The following is a 22,176-nucleotide window of genomic DNA, read 5'->3' as shown; positions in this document are numbered from 1 at the left end:
TCCTGGAATCCAGTTTCAGAGAGGGAGGAGGGACTAACAAGAGGTCAAGACCATGTTGGGACATATCACAGAAACAGATGACCTGAACAAGGAGGAACTCATGGACCCCAGTCTGACAGCTTGGGAAGCAACATAAGACCAAACAAAGCCCCATGAATGTGGGAGTCAGCCAGGAGAACTGGGCAGTCTATGGAGCCTCTGGTTGTGGAGCTAGTATGTATCCCTAGTACATGAATGAACTTCAGGAATCCATTTCCCATGAAGTGATACTCTCTTAGCCTAGAAACATGGGGGGGGGGCCTAGGCCCTATCCCAAGTGACTTTACAGAGTTTGATGATCCCTCATGGAAGGCCTCACCCTCCCTGGCGAGTGGATTTTGGATGGGATCAGGGGTCGGTGTTGGGCATGGGAGGAAGGGAGGGAGCTGTGATTGATATATAAAGTGAGATTGTTTCTAATTTAAATAAAATTTATTAATTAAAAGGTGATAATAAAAAGCAGTTAAATACAGTTTGCTCCAACTATCAACTGTACAGTTTGGGGATCACTCTGACTGGGATAAGTGAGAAATAGAAGATTCATGCATAGAAAAACTGGGAATGGGAGGACCATGAACAAGCCTGGGAAGGAAACACAGCTTACAAATTCAGTACTATTATGGCAGAGTAGTGGATGATTAGGTGGATCTCCTACAGTAAGGGGACTGAGCAAATGGGCATGTCCTACAGTGATGAAGGAGGTCCTGTGATAGCTAATCTCAGTAGGTGAATCTCTGCAGGGAGCAATCTCAGGCTGCAGCTAAACTTCAGAAAGGAACCTGTGGTTGGTATTTTCTGAAAATGTTGTCAATATCTTTCCTTGGACAGGAGCACTGTTTGCCATGGTCCTAGATTTTGCTTGAGAACCCTAAGTCTGAGGCATTGGGTTTCTTGACAGGGCTGTGTCCATGTCATGAATTCTCATCTAGACAGGTATATACTCACTCTGCACTCACACATAGAAATGTGTCTTAAACAAAATGTTACACATAGAAGAAGGAGTTGTGCACTCTGTAGAACTATAGCTCCCTAAGAAGAAGTGGTAGCAATTTGGGATGTTCTTAAACACACTCATTTTATTTAATGTTTCTACAAACTTAAATGACCCTATTTTGAACATGTTCTTTTATCTTCAGAATATAAAATATAAACATATTCCCCTTTAAAAATTTTGTTTTATTAGTATTTTCTTGGCTAAATATATATGCAAGAGTAAAAGTTACCTGCTAATCTTCCTCATTTGATCATGGAATATTAATTGCTTTCTAAAAGTCTCTGAATAATTAGATAAAATTATAAGGATGAAAAGTTTTGTATGTGTGTGTATGTTTGATGTCTATGAGATCAGATGTACGTGTATTGCATAGCATATACATGGAGACCAGAGGCCAACTTGTATGTGTTTCTCCTTGTATTACACCTTCTTTGAGATAAGTCTCTTCCTGCTTATCACTGCACAAGGCCAAATTGATTGGTCCTGGGGCATCTGGTGATTCTTTTGACTCTATCTCATACCTGGATATTGGAATAATGGGATTACAAATGCAAGATACCACATTTAGTTTTTAGTGGGTCCTGGGTGTCTGACCTCAGACCCTCATACTACCATGGCAGATATTTTATACACCAAGCCATCCTATGAGTTTTCCTACTAGGAAGCAAATAATACATGGTGACCACTCAAAGTAATGACCTTGCATCCTAGTAAGTAACAGAAACAGAGAAGACATAATTCACAAAATGAGAGAAAAATGTTAGTAAATTTTATGTAGACTACATATACATGGACACACACACACACACACATACACAATTACACCTACAACACAACAATATAATAATCAGTTTTATGAAAAAAAAGGAGTGAAGGAAGATACACTGATAAAAGCAAATGCTCTATCATTTATTAACTATCTTATAATTTACATGGATATATTAATGATGTTACATAAAAGTTTCACACTGTGGTTTAAAACAATTACAAACATTTGGTCTAAAATAATGTGCATACCAGTGTTTGAAAATGGGTAATGTGAATCTGTAGTCAGTCATCCTTGTCACAGTTATTGTAATCATCCCAATGGTTACAATCATTGTAATGATTTGAAAACTTTTGTCTCAAAATTCTAAGTTTGTTTTAGAGAACAAAATTCTATGGGACTTCAGCATGCAGTGGGTATATTAACATTCAGAATAACTAGCATCCATGCTTATATTGAACTCTGCATGAGGCAAATGCCAGTAGCCATACTGACTTTTTGGACCAGTATGTTGACAATGCAAGTCAATGAGGCAAGCTTAGTGAAAAGTCCTTTTAGTTTGCCAGTTTCAGATGGATGACACAGTTGCAATAAAATCCAGCCATCATCTTGGATACAATATGCAGTGTTGAATAGCAGAACAGTTTGTTTTCTGAATGCAAGAGACAAGCAGTCCTCTGTCTCTCTAATTGTTTACATAGCTGAGGAAAATTAGAAAGAAGCACATTTGTTCAAATAAAACTTCCCGTTTCCTGGTATCATCACATCTGATTAGAAAAACATCAAACCCATCAGATTTATCAAGATGAAGTATTATTAACTTCTACTCTTGGCAGCCTGTTGGATGTCCTCACATATTATAAAGCAAGTGACTGATCTGTCATTAAGGAACTGTCTATATAACAAACAGGGGTGTCTTCTGATAAACCAGCCTTTGGTAACTATAGTTACTGTATGCTACAATGCACAACATTACCAGTAACCATTCCTGTACTAACTAACACTTGGCTTGATCTTGTTTCTGTATTTTCTTCTTTCCTATAATTCTATTTGATTTTTTACTGCTTTTGGCACAAGCAGGTAAATCTACAAAAGTCCTGTTCCTGAGAAGTTTTCATCTCAGGAAGTTCCTTTTCAGTCTTACCACATGATATAAAATAACCACAGTAGCAAAGAAAATCCCTCTAAATATTATAGAAATTAGTCAAGGTTGCTTGATGACAACCACACAGGCCCCTGCTCTTCCGATATTCAAGGAAGCCATCTGTGGAAAAAAGGTGGAACAAGAGAAATGGATTACCATCATAGGACTCTATATACAGCATGCTAAATTTTAAAACCATGTACATGAAAATCATAAATAAATGTGGTTATATTATCCATTACACCCACAGGTAATACAAGACAATCAAAGCATTCTAATTTAAAAAATGTAATTACTTACAGAAATTTTTAACAAAAGTACTAAAGTAGGATTTGAATGAAATGAATTTAATAGAAAAGATTTCCAACAAAGTTTTATTCTTTGACACATTTTCTATATTTCATCACAAAAGTTATGTGACTATATTTGCTTTGAAGTGTTTCCACAGATACTGTATGGAATTCAATGTTTTATAGATTTGTCCTAGGCACAGATATCTCACAAATAGTATATTTAATAAGTTTTAATGGATAGTTCATAATTACATAATTATTACATTGCTTATTAAGAATGTTTTGTTATATGATGGTCATTAAAATGAATATGTAGAGTTTCTAAAATGATTCTGAATATAAAACCTGTTAGGCATACATTAAAATAAAAATCACAAAAATTAATGAAATGTCTCCTATGAGGTAATTCATAATTTTTGCAATTGAGTTATAATTTTGCACTTGACTTTTGTAGAATACCAGGTACATAGAAAATGATAGTACATTATTTCAGACTATAAGTAGCAAAATTGGAAACAATAAAATAGTTAACAATGAAGTGCCTCATATGATCTACTTCAGATTATATACTGACCAAGAATGTATGAAATTTGCTAAATATGGAAATGAAACTCTTTATCTACTAATGGTTTTAACTGTATTTATTACTGCTCATCACCCCCCTGCAACATTTTAGCACAAAATTCATGTGGTTTATTATCATATCACTTAATAAATTATTGTAAAAGCAAATTTGATGTGGTATTTCTTTCCTTACAGAATAATTGTCTTTAAAAAGAACTGAAAGGGGTCATAGGTTGATAATCTACTTTGTTCGTGAAGAACACTTAACAAACTTCATACAGTCATATTCCATATCACACTGTGCACTAGCACCTGCATATTAACTGTATGAAAAAGAATTGAGTCGAGTATTAAAGAACACTGTGAAAATCCTACAGTAGATAATGAAAATTAAAGCACAGGCTGTCAAGTTTTACCTAACATCAAAACCATCCAAAGCACTTTTACAAAATATGAGAACTGTAGGCCAGTTTGCATTCATTGTACATGAATTTTGAAAAGAAATTAACTATATTGATAATGGTTCAAAAAAGGGGAGGGAGAAAGGATTAGTTAACCATACTCATGCATGAGAGCAAGAGAACAGTTGAATTGTATTTTTGGAAGAGTTTCCCCAGTGCTCTCTGGCACATATTTACTATGTGAAGTGCTGTGCATGAGACTAAATAGTTTGAGGAACTTTACTTATTATATATACATACATATGTCTGTGTACAGTGATTTGAGTCTCTCCATGATGTTATAAGCTACCTCTTTTATGGTAAATGTGTGATTTTCTGGTTGTTTCTTTTCTTTTTAATTCCAATGAATGAAAACATTGTATCTAGCTTTTGAATTTTAATTGAAATTGAAAATTAATGGAAATTTTATTATTAAAATAATATCTTCCTGTTAGATTTCTAGCTAAGGAGAGAGAGAAATAAAAGGAAAGTTTAGGACAATTGAATTTAAAGGAACATATCTAGGGATGTTTTTACTTCCACTGTCATGTAGTTCAAGGTGTTTTCTACATAAAAAGCTTGATCTGTAATTCTCTTTCTTCCTACCTTACCCATGCAATCTGGAGAGTGTCAAAGAGTGGGACCTGCTTCATTCTATTCTGATCCTGAGTCTAACTACAGAGAATATTCAGAAGACTATCTTTTACTCATTATGAGTTAATCATTTCTCTTCAGTTTGTAGGACAATGCAGATTTTTATTTGATGAATGACATGAAATTTGGATCCTTTTCTTGTTTATATTTTTTAAAAAAATTGAGGACACATAACTCTGTTTTCTGGGTGTGCCTATGAAATTGTTACTTAGTGCTTCTTAGAACTTTACCAAGTTCACTCAAATCCTTTGGTGTTCCTTGTTTTGATTCATTATACAATCTCCCTGAATAATGGCCATCAGTTTATTATAGTATTACATGCATGAGAAAATATTACACAAAATTATTCATTTAATTTTTGTCAAAACTCTCACAATAAATATATGACTAAATTAATCACTTTGGTGCATTTGTGTTCTACTAGATAAATTTTAATTAGTATAAGCATAATCCACAAGAAGCAACTTAAATAAATTCTGTTTTACTTTCAGTAACTTATGCTCATAATAACCTTACCTGTGTCCACTCATTAGCCTGTGGATCATAGGATTCCATGGTGTTGAGGTATGTTTGCCCATCATAGCCACCAACAGCATATAGTCTATCACCAAGGAGACATACACCAACAGCATCTCTAGGCATACTCAAGGGAGCCACCATGGTCCAAGTGTCTGTTTTTGGATCATACCTAAAATTTAAGCAAAATAAAACATAAATGCTAATTATATTCAAATTGTATTCCATGAATGAAAATTTTCAAAAGCATGATCTGAAGAAGAAAATTAGGAAATTGTACTCTCAAGTTCAATAATTTTGACAGATATATATTCTTAAACTGTTAGCCATGACAGTAGCCATTGTAAATTCTAAGGTTATTAAAAATCATACCTGGAATCTCAAATTGAGAAAGATTCATTTAGTAAATGCAAATGTAGTGACTTATATTCAAGATGAATATTTAGACACATAAGTTACCATTTCCCACAATCATCGAAGATTTTGAGCTAGATTGAAATGGAGTTATACTGTAATGATACCAGAGGAATGACTTGAAAACTGGGAGGACCTCACTTCAGATACCAAGTAGATGGAACATTTTTGGAAATGGAAATGAAAATCTACTCTAAATTTTCTAGGAAATAAATAGACATTTTCTGTCAAAATTCTGTAGATAAGTTTATTATGGTGGCAATGCCTGTTATTCCAGCATTTGGGAAGAGGAAGTAAGAGGATCAGAGGTAAAATGGACAACTTCATTTATGTATCTAGTTCCAACCAGTCTGGGAAATATGCATGAATACTCTTTCAAAAAGAAAATAAAAACCTAGTTTAAAAAGTCTGGTTTAGAAGAAAATGTATCTAGTTTTATAAAAATGAGTATTAAGTGTAACATAAGTATATTGTGAGGGTGAAATCCAGGCTATAGCGGATGATATATATGCAAACACATATAAATATTATTAACATAAACTTCTTAAAAACTGAGCTCAATAAGAAGATAAACACAATCTAAAACAATTGACCAAGGAAGATGTTGTCTTCCCTCTTATTTGCTTATGGGTGTCTTTTCCTAAGAAAAATCACTTCTTCAAACACAATATTTTTTTAATAATAGCAGGTTTGTCTTCAGTTACAAGTATTTTACATGACAAGTTCTTTTTGAAGCCATGTTTCAGACTTTGCCTGATAATTACTTATCTTTGAAGAATAAGTTTTTGCAAGTACTCTCTGAAGTAGAGATGCTGTTCATCCCTTAGCAAAACAGGAAAAAAATAAGGAAACAACTATTAAAAGTAAAAGATGAATTTCTAAGTTTTAGGTAGAATTCAGAATGTTGACACATTCTTAAGTCAATATTTTGAGATGAATTACACAAACACTGTTATCTCTTACATCCAGATGCAAACTTGAAAACTGTAGCTATATATACAAACAAATATTTTCCAATTTTTATACATTTCTTGAAAATAACTTTCAGGTTTTTTGTCTTCTAAAAAACTTTTCTTTGTGTTACATGGGAGCTGTTTTGGCAAGAAGTAACATTTCAAAAATATATCAATTCTCTAAATTCTCAATGCCTGAAATGTGCATATTTAACTGAATTCATTACAAATAAAATCAAATGACGTCATGCTAACCTGTATTTCCATTGAATTGTGGCATGCAGCCTCCATCATAGATGTGTAGGAAGAGAGCATGCACTCAGAACTACCCAGGCCTGTAGCACTGCTTCTTACATTCGCATTTTTAAATGATTTTTCTGTATTCAGAAATCATCAATATTCCCTATTTGCCTGGAGGTATAAGAAGTTACCCTCGAAGTCAAGTATCTTTTTGTTTTTGACATAAAGATGGTTTAAGATATATAAAAATACTGTAACCCTTAACTATGAATTATAAAACAGTATTGTTATTTTTTTAACAAAGGATAATTTTAAGTATTAAATTTTTGCTGGTCATTTTACTAAGATAATGAAGAAGAAAAAGAAAAATGCAGTGGGATTGCTTTGCATTTGGTCTCTCTTCCTCTCCTGAAGGTTACCTTGGTTTTTCTAGTCAGAGTGTGAGCCCTGTAACAGAGTATCTATTAAACTGAACAGCCCTCAGGCAGGTGGAATGCCAGAACATAGTGGATAAAATTGGCTGTAAAATGAGAGCTTGCTGAAGACATATATGAGTCCCAAAATGAGTCCATTTCCCCTTTGATAATCCACATTGCACTTTTGAGGCAGCATTAAATTGTCAGGCTTTATGGTCATAACCATGCATAAAGGATTCGGTCTGAATTAACAATATCAATGGAAAATTTGTTTTAAATATCAAACTATTATCAAATAGAAATGAGATGATTCATTAAATTCAATTTCAAAGCAACATTTTGACAGAGAAATTTAAACACAGAAATATTTGCAGCCCAATGTGTATACCCGCACAAGAGAACAAAGTTAAAAAGGAAACAATGAGCAGGAAAGGAAACAAAGATCAATATAGACTCTCTCCCTACATCCCACCAGCCACACCAGCCAGAGCCTCAAGAAGAGGATCTTTGTTCTTCTTCCCATCCTTCACTTTCAGTTCATCAGTCTCATTTGAGCCCTTTAGCATATGACTTGCCCATCTGTTCTCCCTTCCTCTATTCCATAGGGATTGCAGACCTAGGTTAATCCCACTTGAGAACCTGCTCAGACCCCTACACTGTAGCCTATCTCCACTCCAAAATGACAACTCTCAATATCTGGAAAGAGATTCTAACTAGGATTCACAGTGACCACACCTGAAGGGAAACAAAAGTATCCCTTATATGGAGCTTTTAAGCCCCTGCAAATTTATAAGATCCTGGAATGTCAGCAGAAACCTCAAGATAATAACAAATCTAGCAAAAATTAGATCAGATATCAACACATAAAATTACCATCATCGGAGACCCAGATGCCTAGATGCCAGTGAAAACATGCAATCAATATAATTCAGCAAAGTATGTCTCCACTAGAGCCAAACAACAGTATTACTTTAGGTTCTGAGAAATGCAACAGACCTGACTACAAGGCAAGCTCTTCAAAATTGTGATTACAGATATGTTCAAGGACTTTAAACAGGAAATGAACGAATACATAAATTAAATCAATGAAACCACAAACAGTGGTGTGGAATGAAGAAAAAAATAGTTCAATATACTAAAGTTGGAATGAAATCATTGTTAATCCCCAAACTGAATATAACTTAAAGTAAGATATGGAACAAGTACCTGAGAGGCAAACCTCATCAACAGAATAGGAAAAAAATTCCTAATGCACTGAAAATAAGTTAATAGAAATGGATCCCTCAACCAAACAGAATTTTAAATCTTAAAAAATCCTTGCAAAAACACCCAAGATTTCTGCAACACATGGAAAAGAGCAAAGCTATGGATAATATACATAAAGGGAGGAGAAGAACCCTAAGTCAATGTAAAAACAAAAACAAAAAATCAAAGAGAAAGTAACATCCCTAACATAGAGAATGTAAAAGAACATATAGAACACACACACACACACACACAACTAAATCAGAAGTGAAATTCTTAATACACATAACAAAATGCTGAACATACAGAACAAAGAAAATATTACGGCATCAAAGAGATACAACTTAACGCCAAGGATAGATATTACCTATAGGTAAAAGGAAGGAAAAAGATATTACAAGCAATTGGACATAAGAAACAAGGTGGTGTAGACATTTTAATTTCTGACTTTGAAACAAACTATGAGAGATATGAAAGGACAGTGCATACTCGTCAAGGGAAAAATCCACCAAGAGGACATTGCAATTCACAATATCTATGCACTTAGCAAAAAAGAAACACCATTACAGCTTAAATCATATATTGGCTCTCACACACTGATAGTAGTAAACTTCAATATCCCACTCTCACCAATAGACATGTCACCTAGACAAAAACTAAACAGAAAAATTCTGCAGCTAACTGTCATTATAAATCTAACACAGCAGATCAATATTCACAAAATGTTTCACTGAAACACAAAAAAGGTACGTTATTATTACCTCATGAATCTTTCTCCAAACTTAACTATATACTTGAACACAAAGCAAGTCTGAATAAATACAAGAAATTTGATACAAAGAAGTCAAAATACCTTTATTTGTAGGTGATATTATCGTGCATATATAAGGAACTCTAAAAATTCCACTGGGGTACTACGAAACTATTAAAAACTTTCAACAAAGTAGATGGATACAAAATTAAGCTACAAAATAAATAGCTCTCTCACATACAAATGAAAAACAGACTGAGAAAGATATCGGTGAAACAACACCACTCACAATAGCATCAAATTATATAAAATATCATGTAGTAACTTGAACCAAGCAAGTGAGAAACTTTTACAATAAAAACGTGAGCCCATTCCATATAAAGGGATACTCTCTCAGCCTAGACACATGGGAGAGGGCCTAGACCCTACTCCAATTGATATGACAGACATTGAAGATCCCCTATGGAAAGCTTCAGCCTCCCTATGGAGCAGAAAGGAGATGGGATGGAGGTTATGAGGGGTTCAGGGGAGGAGTGGAGGGGGCAAGAACTGGGATTGACATGTAAAACAAGCTTGTTTCAAATTTAAATAAAAAAATAAAATAAAAGGTCAGAGTTAGGAAAAAAAAGACAACTTAAGGGTTTTTGAAAAGCTCACAAGGTTCAGTTCATCTTGGCAGGGAAATAAAGGAAGCAGGAACATGAAAACAGCTGGTCATACTGCATTAATTCCACTTACACAGGACCCTAAGCAAGGAATGTCACCACCAACAGTAGGCAGCTTTTCCTTTATCAATGAATGCAGTCAAGATAATCTCCCTTAGACAGGCCCAAAGGTCCATCTTCCAGGTAAATGTAGATTCTGTCAAGATAACAATTACACTAACTGTTATAATCCAGGAAAACCTGGCCCCAACTCTCACCCACCTGCACATGGCAGATGTATGTGTCCTAGCACTTTAATATAAAGACCACTACACACTTCTGATCACCTATGCTCATAGATAAATGGTATCAATATAATAAAATGGTCATTGTACCAAAGCCAATCTACAGATTCAATGCAATACCTGTCAAAGTTCCAACTCCCCTTTTTACAGATATTAAAAGGAAAATACTCAGCTTCACATAGAAACAGAAAAAACTACCCACAGGACAACTAATTCAATCATGTATAATTAAAGAATTGATGGAGATATCACCAACCCAGACCTAAAATTGTTCTACAGAATATATTAGTAAAAAGAATATGGAATCGTCACAAAAAAAAATTTTTTTTTGATGAGTGGAATCAAATTGAAGAACTATAAATAAGTCTGTATAGCTATTTATTAAATAAAGAATTATGAAATATACACTGAAAAAAGACAAGAAAATTTCTCAAATGATGCTGGTCAAACTTGGTAGTTGCAGATAATTGCATTTTTAAGATAATTTTTATAGGGTTTTTTATAGAGATTTGCAAGAAAAAATTTTATCTTACATTTATGTCCCAATTCCCTCTCCCTCCCTCCCATCTGCCCCCTCCCAATCTACAAGGAGGGTGATGCTTTCCAGGAGGTATCATCAAAATCTGGCAAATCTGGAGTAGGTTCTTGGCACTCCCTCCTGCCTCTAGGCTAAAGGAGTATTCCTCCATGGAGAGTGTGCTCCCAAAGTCCTTTGTGCACCAACGATACATCTTGGTTCTGCTGTCAGAAGTCCCATAGAATGTCCAGGACTTCTAACTGAGACCCACGTTCAGGAGGTCTGAATCAGTCCAATGCTTGTCCATTCTGGGGGTCCATGAGCTCCCGCTTGTTCAGGTCAGCTGTCTCTGTGGTTTCTGTAACCTAGACCTTACCCCTTTTCTTATCACTCCTACCTATCTGCAAATGGATTCCAGGAGGTGGGTTCATTGTTCAGCTGTGGGTTTCTGCTTCTGTTTCCATCAGCTACCAGATGAGGTCTCTATGATGCCATACAAGTTAGTTTATCAATGCCATTATCAAGGAAGTGCATTTTAGGTAGACTTTCCACTGTTGCTCTGATTGTTAGTTGGGGACATTCTTATAGGTCTCTGGACATTTCTTTAGAGTCAGTTTTCTCTTCAAACCTAGAATGGCACCCACTATTAGGCTGGTGATCTTTTGCTCTATGTCTAAAATCCATATATGAGTGAGTACATACCATGTTCCTCTTTTTGTGAGTGGGTTACCTCAACTCAGAATGGTTTCTTCAAGTTCCATCCATTTGCTTGAAAATGTCAAGATTCCATTGCTAATTTCCACTTAGTAGTATTCCATTGTGTAAACGTGCCACAAATTCTATAACCATTCTTCACCCGAGGGACAACTAGGTTGCTTCCAGGTTGTTGCTATTACAAATAATGCTGCTATGAACATAGCTAAACATGTTGTGTGGATGGGAAGCATTATGCCTAACAGTGTAATTGCTGGGTCCTGTGGTAGACTGATTCCAATTTTCTTGAGGAACTGCTATGCAGATCTCCAAAATGGTTGTACAAGTTTGCACTCCCACCAGCAGTGAAGGAGTATGGCCCTTTCTTTAAATCCTCTCCAGCATGAGCTGTCATTGGTGTTTCTAATTTTAGCCATTCTGACAGGAGTAAGATGATATCTCAGAGTTGTTATGATTTGCATTTCCATGATGGCTAAGGATGCTGAGCACTTTCTTAAGTGTCTTTCAGCCATTTTTCATTCCTCTATTGAGAATTCTCTATTCAGTTCTGTACCCCACTTTGTAATAGGAGTATTTGGTGTTTTGTGACTAGTTTATTGAATTATTTGTATATTTTGTATATCAGCCCTCTGTCAGATTTTCTCAGTTGGTGGGCTGCTTGTCGACTGTGTCCTTTGCCTTACAGAAGCTTCTCAGTTTCTGGAGGTCGCATTTATTAATTGTCAATCTCAGTGTCTGTGCTACTGGTGTTAGGCTCAGGAAGTAGTTTCCTGTACATTTTCTTTCAAGGGTACCTTCCACTTTCTCTTGTAAGAGATTAAGTATGGGTGGATTTATCTTGTGGTCTTTGACCCATTTGGACTTGAGTTTTGTACATGGTGATAGACATGGGTCTATCTGCAGTCTTCTACACATCATCATCCAGTTGTGCCAGCACCATTTGTTGAAGATGATTTCCTCCTCACATTGTATATTTTTAGCTGTTTGGTCAAAAATCATGTGTTCATAGGTGTGTGGGTTAATATCAGGATTTTTGATTTGATTCCATTGGTCTGTCTATTTTTGTGCCAAAACCAGGCTGTTTTCAGGACTATATCTCTATGGTAAAGCTTGATTTTGGGGATTGTGATGCCTCCTGAAGTTCCTTTATTGTACAAGTTTCTTTTGGTTATCCTGGGTCTTTGCTTTTCCATATAAATTTGAGTACTATCCTTTTAATGTCAGTGAAGAATTGTGCATGGAATCTGTAGATTGCTTTTGGCAAGATTGCCATTTTTACTATGTTTACCCAACCTTTCCAAGAACATGGGATCTCTTAATTTTCTGATATCTTCTTTAATTCCTTTCTTTAAAGACACAATTTCTCGCTATATTGGTCTTTCACTTGTTTTGTTAGCATTACACCCTATGTATAGGGTGATGTTTCTCTGATTTCTTTCTCAGCCCTTACTGTCTGCATGTAGTAGGGTTATTGAGATTTTAAGCCCATCTTATATCCTGCTAATTTGCTGAAGGTGTTTATCAGCTGCTGGGGTTCCCTGGTAGAGTTTTTCAGGTCATGTATATGAACTATCATATCATCTACAATTAGTAACAGTTTGAGTTCTCCATTTCCAATTTGTATCCCCTTGATCTCCTTTTGTTGCCTTATTGCTCTTGCTAGAACTTCAAGTACAATATAGAAGAGATATGGAGAAAGTAGACAGCCTTGTCTTGTTTCTGATTTTCCAGTAATTGCCTTAAGCTTCCCTCCGTTCACTTTGATATTGGTTATTGGTTTACTGTATATTGCTTTTATTATATTTAGGTATGTTCCTACTATCCCTGATCTCTCTAAACCTTTATAATGATTGGATGTTGGATTTTGTCAAAGTCTTTTCAGTTTCTAGTGAGATAATCATGTGGCTTTTATTTTTCTCTTTGTTTATATGGTGGATCATATTGATATTTTCCCATGTTGAACTATCACTGCTTCCCTGGGATGAAGTCTACTTGGACATGGTGAATGATTTCTCTGATATTTTCTTGTATTTGATTTGCCAATATTTTATTATTTTTGCATCAATGGTCATGAGGGATATTGGTGTTCTTCTATTTCTTAGTTGTGTCTTTGTGTGGCTTGGGTACCAAGGTAATTGTAGCCTCATAAAAAGAGTTTGATAATGAAACTTCTGCTTCTATTGTGTGGAACAATTGAAGAGTATTGGCATTAGCTCTTCTTTGAATTTCTGGTAGAATTCTGCACTGAAGCCATCTAAAGTTAGGGCTCCAATGGAAGTGGAACTAGAATAAATAGCTTTGGATTGACTAGGGGTGGGCATGGTGGCCGGGAATATTAAGATCAAATGGGGAAGGAGATGGTAGGGTAGCAAGTAAGGGGATAGTGGAGGAAAAGTTAAAACTAATGGCCAATTGAAGGGTAGTTTGGACACCTAATATAGTAGTTGCTTCCATTTGTTTTTTATTTTACATATATACTCTGTCTAAATAATCAAGTAACACAGGACAGAAAGCTCCAATTGGACATCTCTTAATTTCATAGAGGTATATGTATGAAAATAAAAGTTTAATGAGGAAGTAAATATATTATATTTTAATAATATTTTCAAACTTTTAATTTTAAACAATGATGAGCCTGCTTTACATAAATAATTTCAGATATTTTATAATATATATATATATTAATATCCATGAGATATCATACAATAGTACTTCCTTGTTAAAGACAATTCATGTGTTGAAATATAAGAAATACTATCACCTGATTTCATGTAGTCTGTATTGATACCTGTTACCACCATCAGGGTAATGATAAATGTCATTTGTTATTCAAGCTCTTTTCAACATGCGATATATTATTTAATAAGATAAGTTTAGTCCTCTAGTGGTAAGAGGAAGTAGCAGTCTTATATATTTTATTTTCAAACTTTATTTATCAGGTTTTACCATTTTTAATCTAAGTCCTCCACTATTTTTCTTTTGAGATGCATTCTCTGAATCTCAGGGTAACCTAAAATTCATGAACTTGTGTACATCTGAATTTGCTGCAATAATCATGGAAAATATTCTGCCTTACTTTTCCAAGTGCTGCAATTTCTAGCAAGAATGACTGTGCATGTCTAATGAATTTATTGTTAAAAATTTTCTTGAGGATGTAAAGGTCACAAAATGCTTGAAACTTAAGATAAAGAAAATAGATTTCAACTTCTGTTCGTAATTTTTCTTGTTCCTTTTTATAGCTGATACTTCATGGCTTAATTTGGTGGCCACATTTGAATAATTTTATATTGTCAATGGCTATGGTTTATTGCAAGTTCTTTGAAAGATTCAGAAATAGGGCTGAACAGAGAGAAACCAGGAAGCCTAACAGTTCCTTCACACTTCAAAGGATTTCTGTGGCAGAATTTAAAATTATTTGAACCATTTTCAGGAAAATAAACCCAGAGTATGCCCAGGAGATGTGAGTTCTGGTTGAACCACATTCTGTAAAAGGAAGATACTAGACTTCTGCTTCACTGTATCTAGCAAGCAATGCAAGAAATATGGTTTTCTCTCTATGCTGCTGGTGAAAGTACCTAATAATGTGTGTAAAATATGAATAATATCAGTGCAAATGAATCAAGTTTTTTTTTTTATTTTTTCCTTATTTTTCAGAAAGGTTCTCATTCTATACTCACTGCTAGACTGTATCTCATAGTAATTCTCCTGTCTCAAACTCCCAAATACTGTGATTGCAATTATCCATCAACATGCTTTGCTTAATAGAACATTACTGTACATTCTTTAAAAATAGTGGTCATAAATATTTAAGATTTCAGAGAAGATGCATATTTATACACAGGACTATAAAAATATAAACACAGTTTTGCATTTAAAAACAAAACATATTAAGGAATAATTGAAAATATCATAAAAAATCCGTATTTTTTTTTTCCATTTTATGATCACTCAACTGCCTCCAGCATCAAGATACTAAGAAGGAGGTCCCCCATGCCCCATTGCCAGGCCTTGGCTAGAGGTGAGTCTGGAACCAATTCAGGTGGATTCTCCCCTATACCCTTCCCTGGGAATTCCCTGTGTTGGCTCTGGATCCCCCTGCCCCTGGGTCCTGTTCACATCGAGAGTGCTCTTGGAGCTCTGATACAAGCCAGCCCACCCCCACCAAGAGCCTGCCCTCCCCCTCCCCTGTGCCCTACCCTGCCCACTGTCCCACCACTCAGGTTGAGCACAGGGACAGAGGGCGGACCCAACAATCCAGACACCTGTGGGGTACTTCTAGAAGCAGCTCTGAACACAGAAGACCTGCCTATCCACACGGGACCACCCATAATTTCCACTTGCCTGGTCTGTGACCCCCACTGCCAGTCTTCTACTGGAGTTCCAGGTCCCTCCCAGAGATCCACCTATCTCTGCAGGACCACTCTGAGTTCCTGCCAGCAGGATCCTTGACCCCCATTGCTGGGCCTCTGTTAAAGTGGCCTCAGCTGGAGAGTGCCAGGCCCAGGCTAGATCTGCCTATAGGCACAAGGAACATCCTGAGTCTCAGCCTTTAGCATCTTTGACCCCCATCGCCAGTCTTCTGCTAGAGCCTGATGGCTGACCCCCATCAATGGGCCCCTGCCTGTGGAGAGACCTCCTAGAGAGCTTAGACAACCCAGAGCTATAGACATTAACCCACCTAAGCCCACTGGGGAAGTACCATAGAGAGAGGGAGAGACCCCACCAACACCTACTGGAAGAAGCTATGGGAAGACATCAATAAAAGAAAACACCTAACAACAGAAAGACAAGCATGACACCACCAGAATCTAAGGAATTTACACCAACTAGACCAGAACACAACAAAGCAGATGAAGCAGAAGGGAACGATTTAAAAATTATCATCATAAAAATGATAGAGGCACTCAAAGAAGATGTGAGAAAATCCCTTAAAGAAATGGCATCAAAAACAAACAAAAAATTGGAAGAAATGAACATATTTCTTAAGGAAAGTAAATAAAGTACAGAAAGCCAAGAGAAAACAATTAACCAGGTGAAGGAAAAGGTTCAAGACTTGAAAACTGAAATAGAGAATATAAAGGCAACACAAACTGAAGAAATGCTGGAAATAGAAAAACTAGGCAAATGATCAGGAACTACAGACACAAACATAACCAACAGATGCAAAAATATTCAATAAAATACTGGCAAGCCAGATTCAAGAATATATCAGAGAAATCATCCCACATGACCAAGTAGGCTTCATCCCTGGATTGCAGGGATGGTTTAACATATTAAAATCTATCAATGTGATCCACCATATAAACAAACTGAAAAAGGAAACCATATGATCATTTCCCTTGATGCTGAAAAAGCCTTCGACAATATTCAATACCCTTTCATGATAAAGGTCTTGGAGAGATCAGGGATAACAGGAACACACCTAAACATAATAAAAGCAATATACAACAAACCATGCCAATATCAAACTGAATGGAGAGAACCTTAAGGCAATTCCTCCAAAATCAGCAACAAGACAAGGCTGCTCTCTCTCTCCATATCTCTTCAATATTGTACTGGAACTTCTAGCTAAAGCTATAAGACAATTAGAGATCAAGGGGATCCAAATTGGAAAGGAAGATGTCAAACTATCTCTATTTGCAGAAGATATGATAGTTTACATAAGCGACCTAATAAACTCTACCAGGGAACTCCTACAGCTGAAAAACACCTTCAGCAAACTAGCATCAAACAAGATAAACCTTGTATACAGAGTTAATTACAGGACAGATAAAAGTTACACAGAGAAACCCTGTCTTAAAAAATTTAAAAAAAAATAGAAGTAGAAGAAATAGAGTAATAAAAAAGCCATGTAAAGATGGGAAGCACAGAGGAACTTAGGGTACTATATGCTGTTCTGTTATCTTTAAATTGCTTGACTGCTGAGGAAATAACAACATCTCTTAAAAGAAATACTGCTGGATTAGTACAATTTATATGTTTTAAAAATCCGTTTCAGACCAGTTCTATCCAATCCAGAGTGGTTTGATCCGGTTCAAACATTTTGTAAATATGTCTCTCTAATTGGTTAATGAATAAAGCATTGTTGGCCAATAGCAAAGCAAGATAGGCGGAAGTAGGAGACTAGGTATGGCAATTTAGTTTTGAGTGTAATTAGACCTACTTAAAATATTTTTGTACTATAAGGAAGAGCCTTTAACATGATTAGAAAAGAGGGAGTACCACAATACAAAATAAACGGTCTTAAACATTGAAGTTTTCCTTCCATGTATCACAGAAGGCACATAATCCCTGTGGATTTACACAGCCCACCTTTTCTTCCTTTCCTTTCTTGTTTTCAGGAATATTTCATGGAATCATGATAGCCCATGATTGTTTTTATATCCTGGGCATCTAGTGTTTAATCATATCCACATTCATCAGTTACTGAAAAAAATAGAATTTTGAATAGCTAACAAGGACACAGGTAAAAATGCAAGAAATCTGAAATACATTTCTAAGCTACACTTTCTTTTCATTTTTTTCATTGAAAGTTTTATGCAATTATACTATAAAAACAGTTTAATACTTGTTCACTTATTTTATTTGACATATATATATATATATATATATATATATATGACTTCTACTTAATATTTGAACAATTGTTTAAACTTTTGGTAACTCTCAGAGAAATTCTATATATTGAATGAATGTCTTAATTATATGACCATCATTAATATATAAGGCAGAGGTGATGAAAATTAAAAATTCATATAAAATACTGAAAACAGTACTTAAATAGTATAACTCTATCTATGGATATATCTTATCAATAGTAATCCATTCTCATTGTATCTTTTCATTATTTACTTATGAATATAACCAATGTTTCTCTAGATGCAAGTATATTTTTGTGATTCATTAATTTATCTACATTATACCCTATTAGAATTTATGCAAGATGCAGTTCCTTGAAGGAAAAATAGGCACTATTTCTGTAGAGCCTTATGGTTTCAAAAAATGCTAGCTAAGTACTTACTTTGTTCTTGGAATTGTACCAAGGGTACAGACACTGAGATAAAGTTTTAATCTTGTACATTGTCAATAATCAGAATCACATTTAGTGAGATAGTTGATGAGAAAATAATTGAAAATATAATGATAATGATTGTTACAAAGCTAACCAACCCCTAGCCTTTCAGACCAAATCTACTTTACAGAAGTATTCTGGCCACCATAAGGAAAGTATATTAGAAAAAACAAAAAGAAGTTAATATTTTTCAGCTTAAGAAACTTTCATTAATCTCTTTGTCCTATTTCTCATTTCTCTTTTTGGCTGACATGTTTAATAGGATGCAGAAAGAGAAGAAATATGGTCATTATCAATGACTATCAAGAAAAAGAACATGATATATTAAGACATGGCTCATTCATTTTAGGAATTAAAAATAACCCTCCTCTTATGTGGTTAGATGGTTTAGTTTAGCTATGTCAGTCACATGAGTGACAGCACTTGTAATATGAATAAGGAATAACAAAATATCATTCTACCACTGAGTTTTGGGATTGTTAAATTACTTATCTCAACTAACAAACCAAATGTTTTGATATTCTCTATGTTCATTTCTGTGTCAATTAAGTTTCATGAATGTGTAATTAGAAAACTCAGAAGCTTTGTTAAGGACTTACCTGTGTTTTCTCCATACAGGTCAATAGGTCTAAGTTACCTAATATACCTATAAGCAAAGCAGTATATGCCGGTATTAATAGACTAATACTGGAGCCAAGGTACTGTCTCCCTTTATCAGTGATGTATCTGCTCCAAATTCACCCAGAATTATAAGAACAGTTTTATTTCCTACATATTTAGGGTTGTAGGAATTGTATTAATAATAATTCTATATTGTTTCAAAATGGTATGATAAAACAATAAATACCATGAAACAGCTTTGAGAATTTGAGGTAATATAACAAACAACACATATAATAACTCAATAAAACAGCAATTTATAAAATGAATGACAAACTTTGCTGTCTAGTAAATGGCAAACCTGTGTCTAAGTCATCATTTTAAAAAGGTCTCAATGAAAACATTCAGTGTACTTGAGTATCATGTGAAAATGTTGCTGAGGTTTCAAAATATTGGAAATAAAGAAGCAAGATGGAAAAGTTGAATTAAAAAGGTATTCATACATTAGATAAGTGGATGGAGAGAAAAGAAGAAAAAAATGGAAGGAAGAATGGATTAAGGGAGAGTGGCAGATATATTGGAAGGAAAGAAAAATAATTAAAGTAGCTCTGGGGTTCATAAATGTTCTTTCGTACATGCCCTTGATGCTTACCTTTCCACATAATCCAGCAGCCGTGAGCAGTGATTTGAAGCAGGAGCATCATGGCCACCCACTGCATAAAGGAAACCATCACATGTGGCCACTCCAACACCCCCTCTCCTCTTACACATTGGTGCACACATGCTCCACTTATTTGTGTGAGGATCATAATATTCCATTGAACTCAAACATGAACTTCCATCTCTACCCCCAACAGAATACAACCTAAAAACACAATAGAAAAACACTGAGTATTATACTTTGGTTGGCAAAATGTTAAAATTATATTTAAATGGATATTTTTAAAAATACATATTTTGAAAGAAATTTAAATTCATAATAAAGATAGTTTTATAAATGATCCTATATAAAAATAAGTTTCAGTGGTGAAATATATCTTGTCTCAAAAATGACCTATATATTTAATTCTTGTTCTTGTAACAAGCATTATTCTATGTGAAATAATAAGAGCATCATTTTCTTTTCTTAGACTCTATAAACTTATATTTTCACACAATACCAATTATATATTAGTTTGAATTAATACCTGGCAAGATTTAGTAGATGTTTGAAAATGTAGAATAAGTTACAACAAGGTTGCCAATAGTCAGAGGACTGTGATTATATTATTTGTGATCTGTAATGATACATGCCACATGCATAGATACCACACTGCACTGTCACAGTTTAGAATGCTAACAATTGAATACTCTAATTCATGTTGTCATAACAACCATATTCCTTTGTGTGTATTTTGTAATTTAAGGAAACCACAGGAAACTGCAGGTACTGGTTTGAATGAGTAATTTTGAAATGTACACTCATTTCACAATAGTTATAATACAAGCATTCAAAAATAAATTCTGCATCACTACTGACATTAAATTATTTAAAATTATATTGACTATACCTGAAAAAATATTTATTTGCCCTATGGTATTTCATGAAAACTTCACTCTATGTAAGAACACTTTTGTCTATATCTTATTCATATGATTTGTTTTGTTTGAGCTGCACACTACCCTATCTATCATACATCTATCTATCTATCTATCTATCAGAAACAATGCCTCTATACACTGCAGCTACTGTTCACCTAGATTAACTCCAAAGGCCATAAAAGCATCATTTTCTGCTCTCTCCACTGCATTGTTTTTCAGGCTCCTAAAACTGATCTATCTACCTACCTATCTATCTATCTATCTATCTATCTATCTATCTATCTATCTATCTATCTATCCATTTAATGTATTTGTGTGTTGACAAAAATGTAGAAAATCCTGCAATTCTACTGATGTATTATAAATAAACAAAGCAGACATATAGATATGTTTATGGAAGTCTCTAAGTGCCACAACTCTCAGAATCAGTGTCAAGAAAGCTTTGCTGGGTATATGGATTATGTTGGCAATTTTAAGGAAACAACAAGGATATATCTCAATCACAAAATAAAGTTTACATAATAAAGAAGATTACAATGGAGTAAAGTGGAGGGTAAGGATCTGTGGAAGAGGATGGAACTTGAGACTGACTAAACAGAAAGATCAGTTTTAGGAGCCTGAAAAACAATGCAGTGGAGAGAGCAGAAAATGATGCTTTTATGGCCTTTGGAGTTAATCTAGGTGAACAGTAGCTGCAGTGTATATAGGCATTGTTTCTGATAGACGTCTTATGGACAATTGTCATTGAAAAGTCATCAAGAAAAGAGAGTACAATTTATTTAGTTTAGAATACGCTATTATCAAATTAATAATTAATTATGACTATTATTCTTAACCTGCTTTTCCACTTAATTCTTGATTTTTCAGTTTCAATAGGGATGGATAGAATCAATGTACTACATACATTGCATATTATAGTTTGGAGGCCTCGGGTTCAACTTCATGTTATAGTATTCTTTAATGTGTCTACAGTATGGTGCTTAAGTTGATTTTAAACCATAGAAACATTTTTACAATGTCATTTTTGCTTCTCATAATGCATGACATGATAACATAGTTTTGGTCACATAGGTTTCTCTGCATGGCTATCATGCAGCCTTGCTGGATCACTTAGAAGTTATCTGCTGACTCTCAGTCTTACAATGCGATGAGATTAAACACCAGCAACATTGGACATGACAAGCTTTGAACAATTTCTCTTGCAAAATCACCTAGAAGTTAAATCATCATCCTTAACATCTCATGAAATCTGAACTCCTTTATTGCTATATCATTTAAAAGTTGAACATGTAATTCAAAAGAATATGCTATAAT

At 34.7% G+C, this 22,176-nt stretch overlaps 1 protein-coding gene across 1 annotated transcript in view; it reads right to left on the bottom strand.

Annotated features, from left to right (window-relative positions):
• Positions 1 to 4,691: 4,691 nt before the first annotated feature.
• Klhl1 (kelch like family member 1) overlaps positions 4,692 to 22,176 on the bottom strand; it is a 262,568-nt gene continuing 245,083 nt past the window's right edge. The window contains exons 9-11 of the mRNA XM_051195755.1: positions 19,934 to 20,146; positions 5,411 to 5,582; positions 4,692 to 4,703 (exon numbers count right to left, since the gene is read on the bottom strand). Of these exons, the coding sequence (XP_051051712.1) occupies positions 4,692 to 4,703; positions 5,411 to 5,582; positions 19,934 to 20,146 (397 nt within the window). The remainder of the gene's footprint in view (positions 4,704 to 5,410; positions 5,583 to 19,933; positions 20,147 to 22,176) is intronic.

The sequence above is a fragment of the Phodopus roborovskii genome, unplaced genomic scaffold (assembly GCF_943737965.1).
Source record: "Phodopus roborovskii unplaced genomic scaffold, PHOROB, whole genome shotgun sequence".
Lineage (NCBI taxonomy): Eukaryota > Metazoa > Chordata > Mammalia > Rodentia > Cricetidae > Phodopus > Phodopus roborovskii.
Note: the sequence above shows the minus strand (reverse complement) of the source record. Positions and strands in the feature narration are given on the sequence as shown.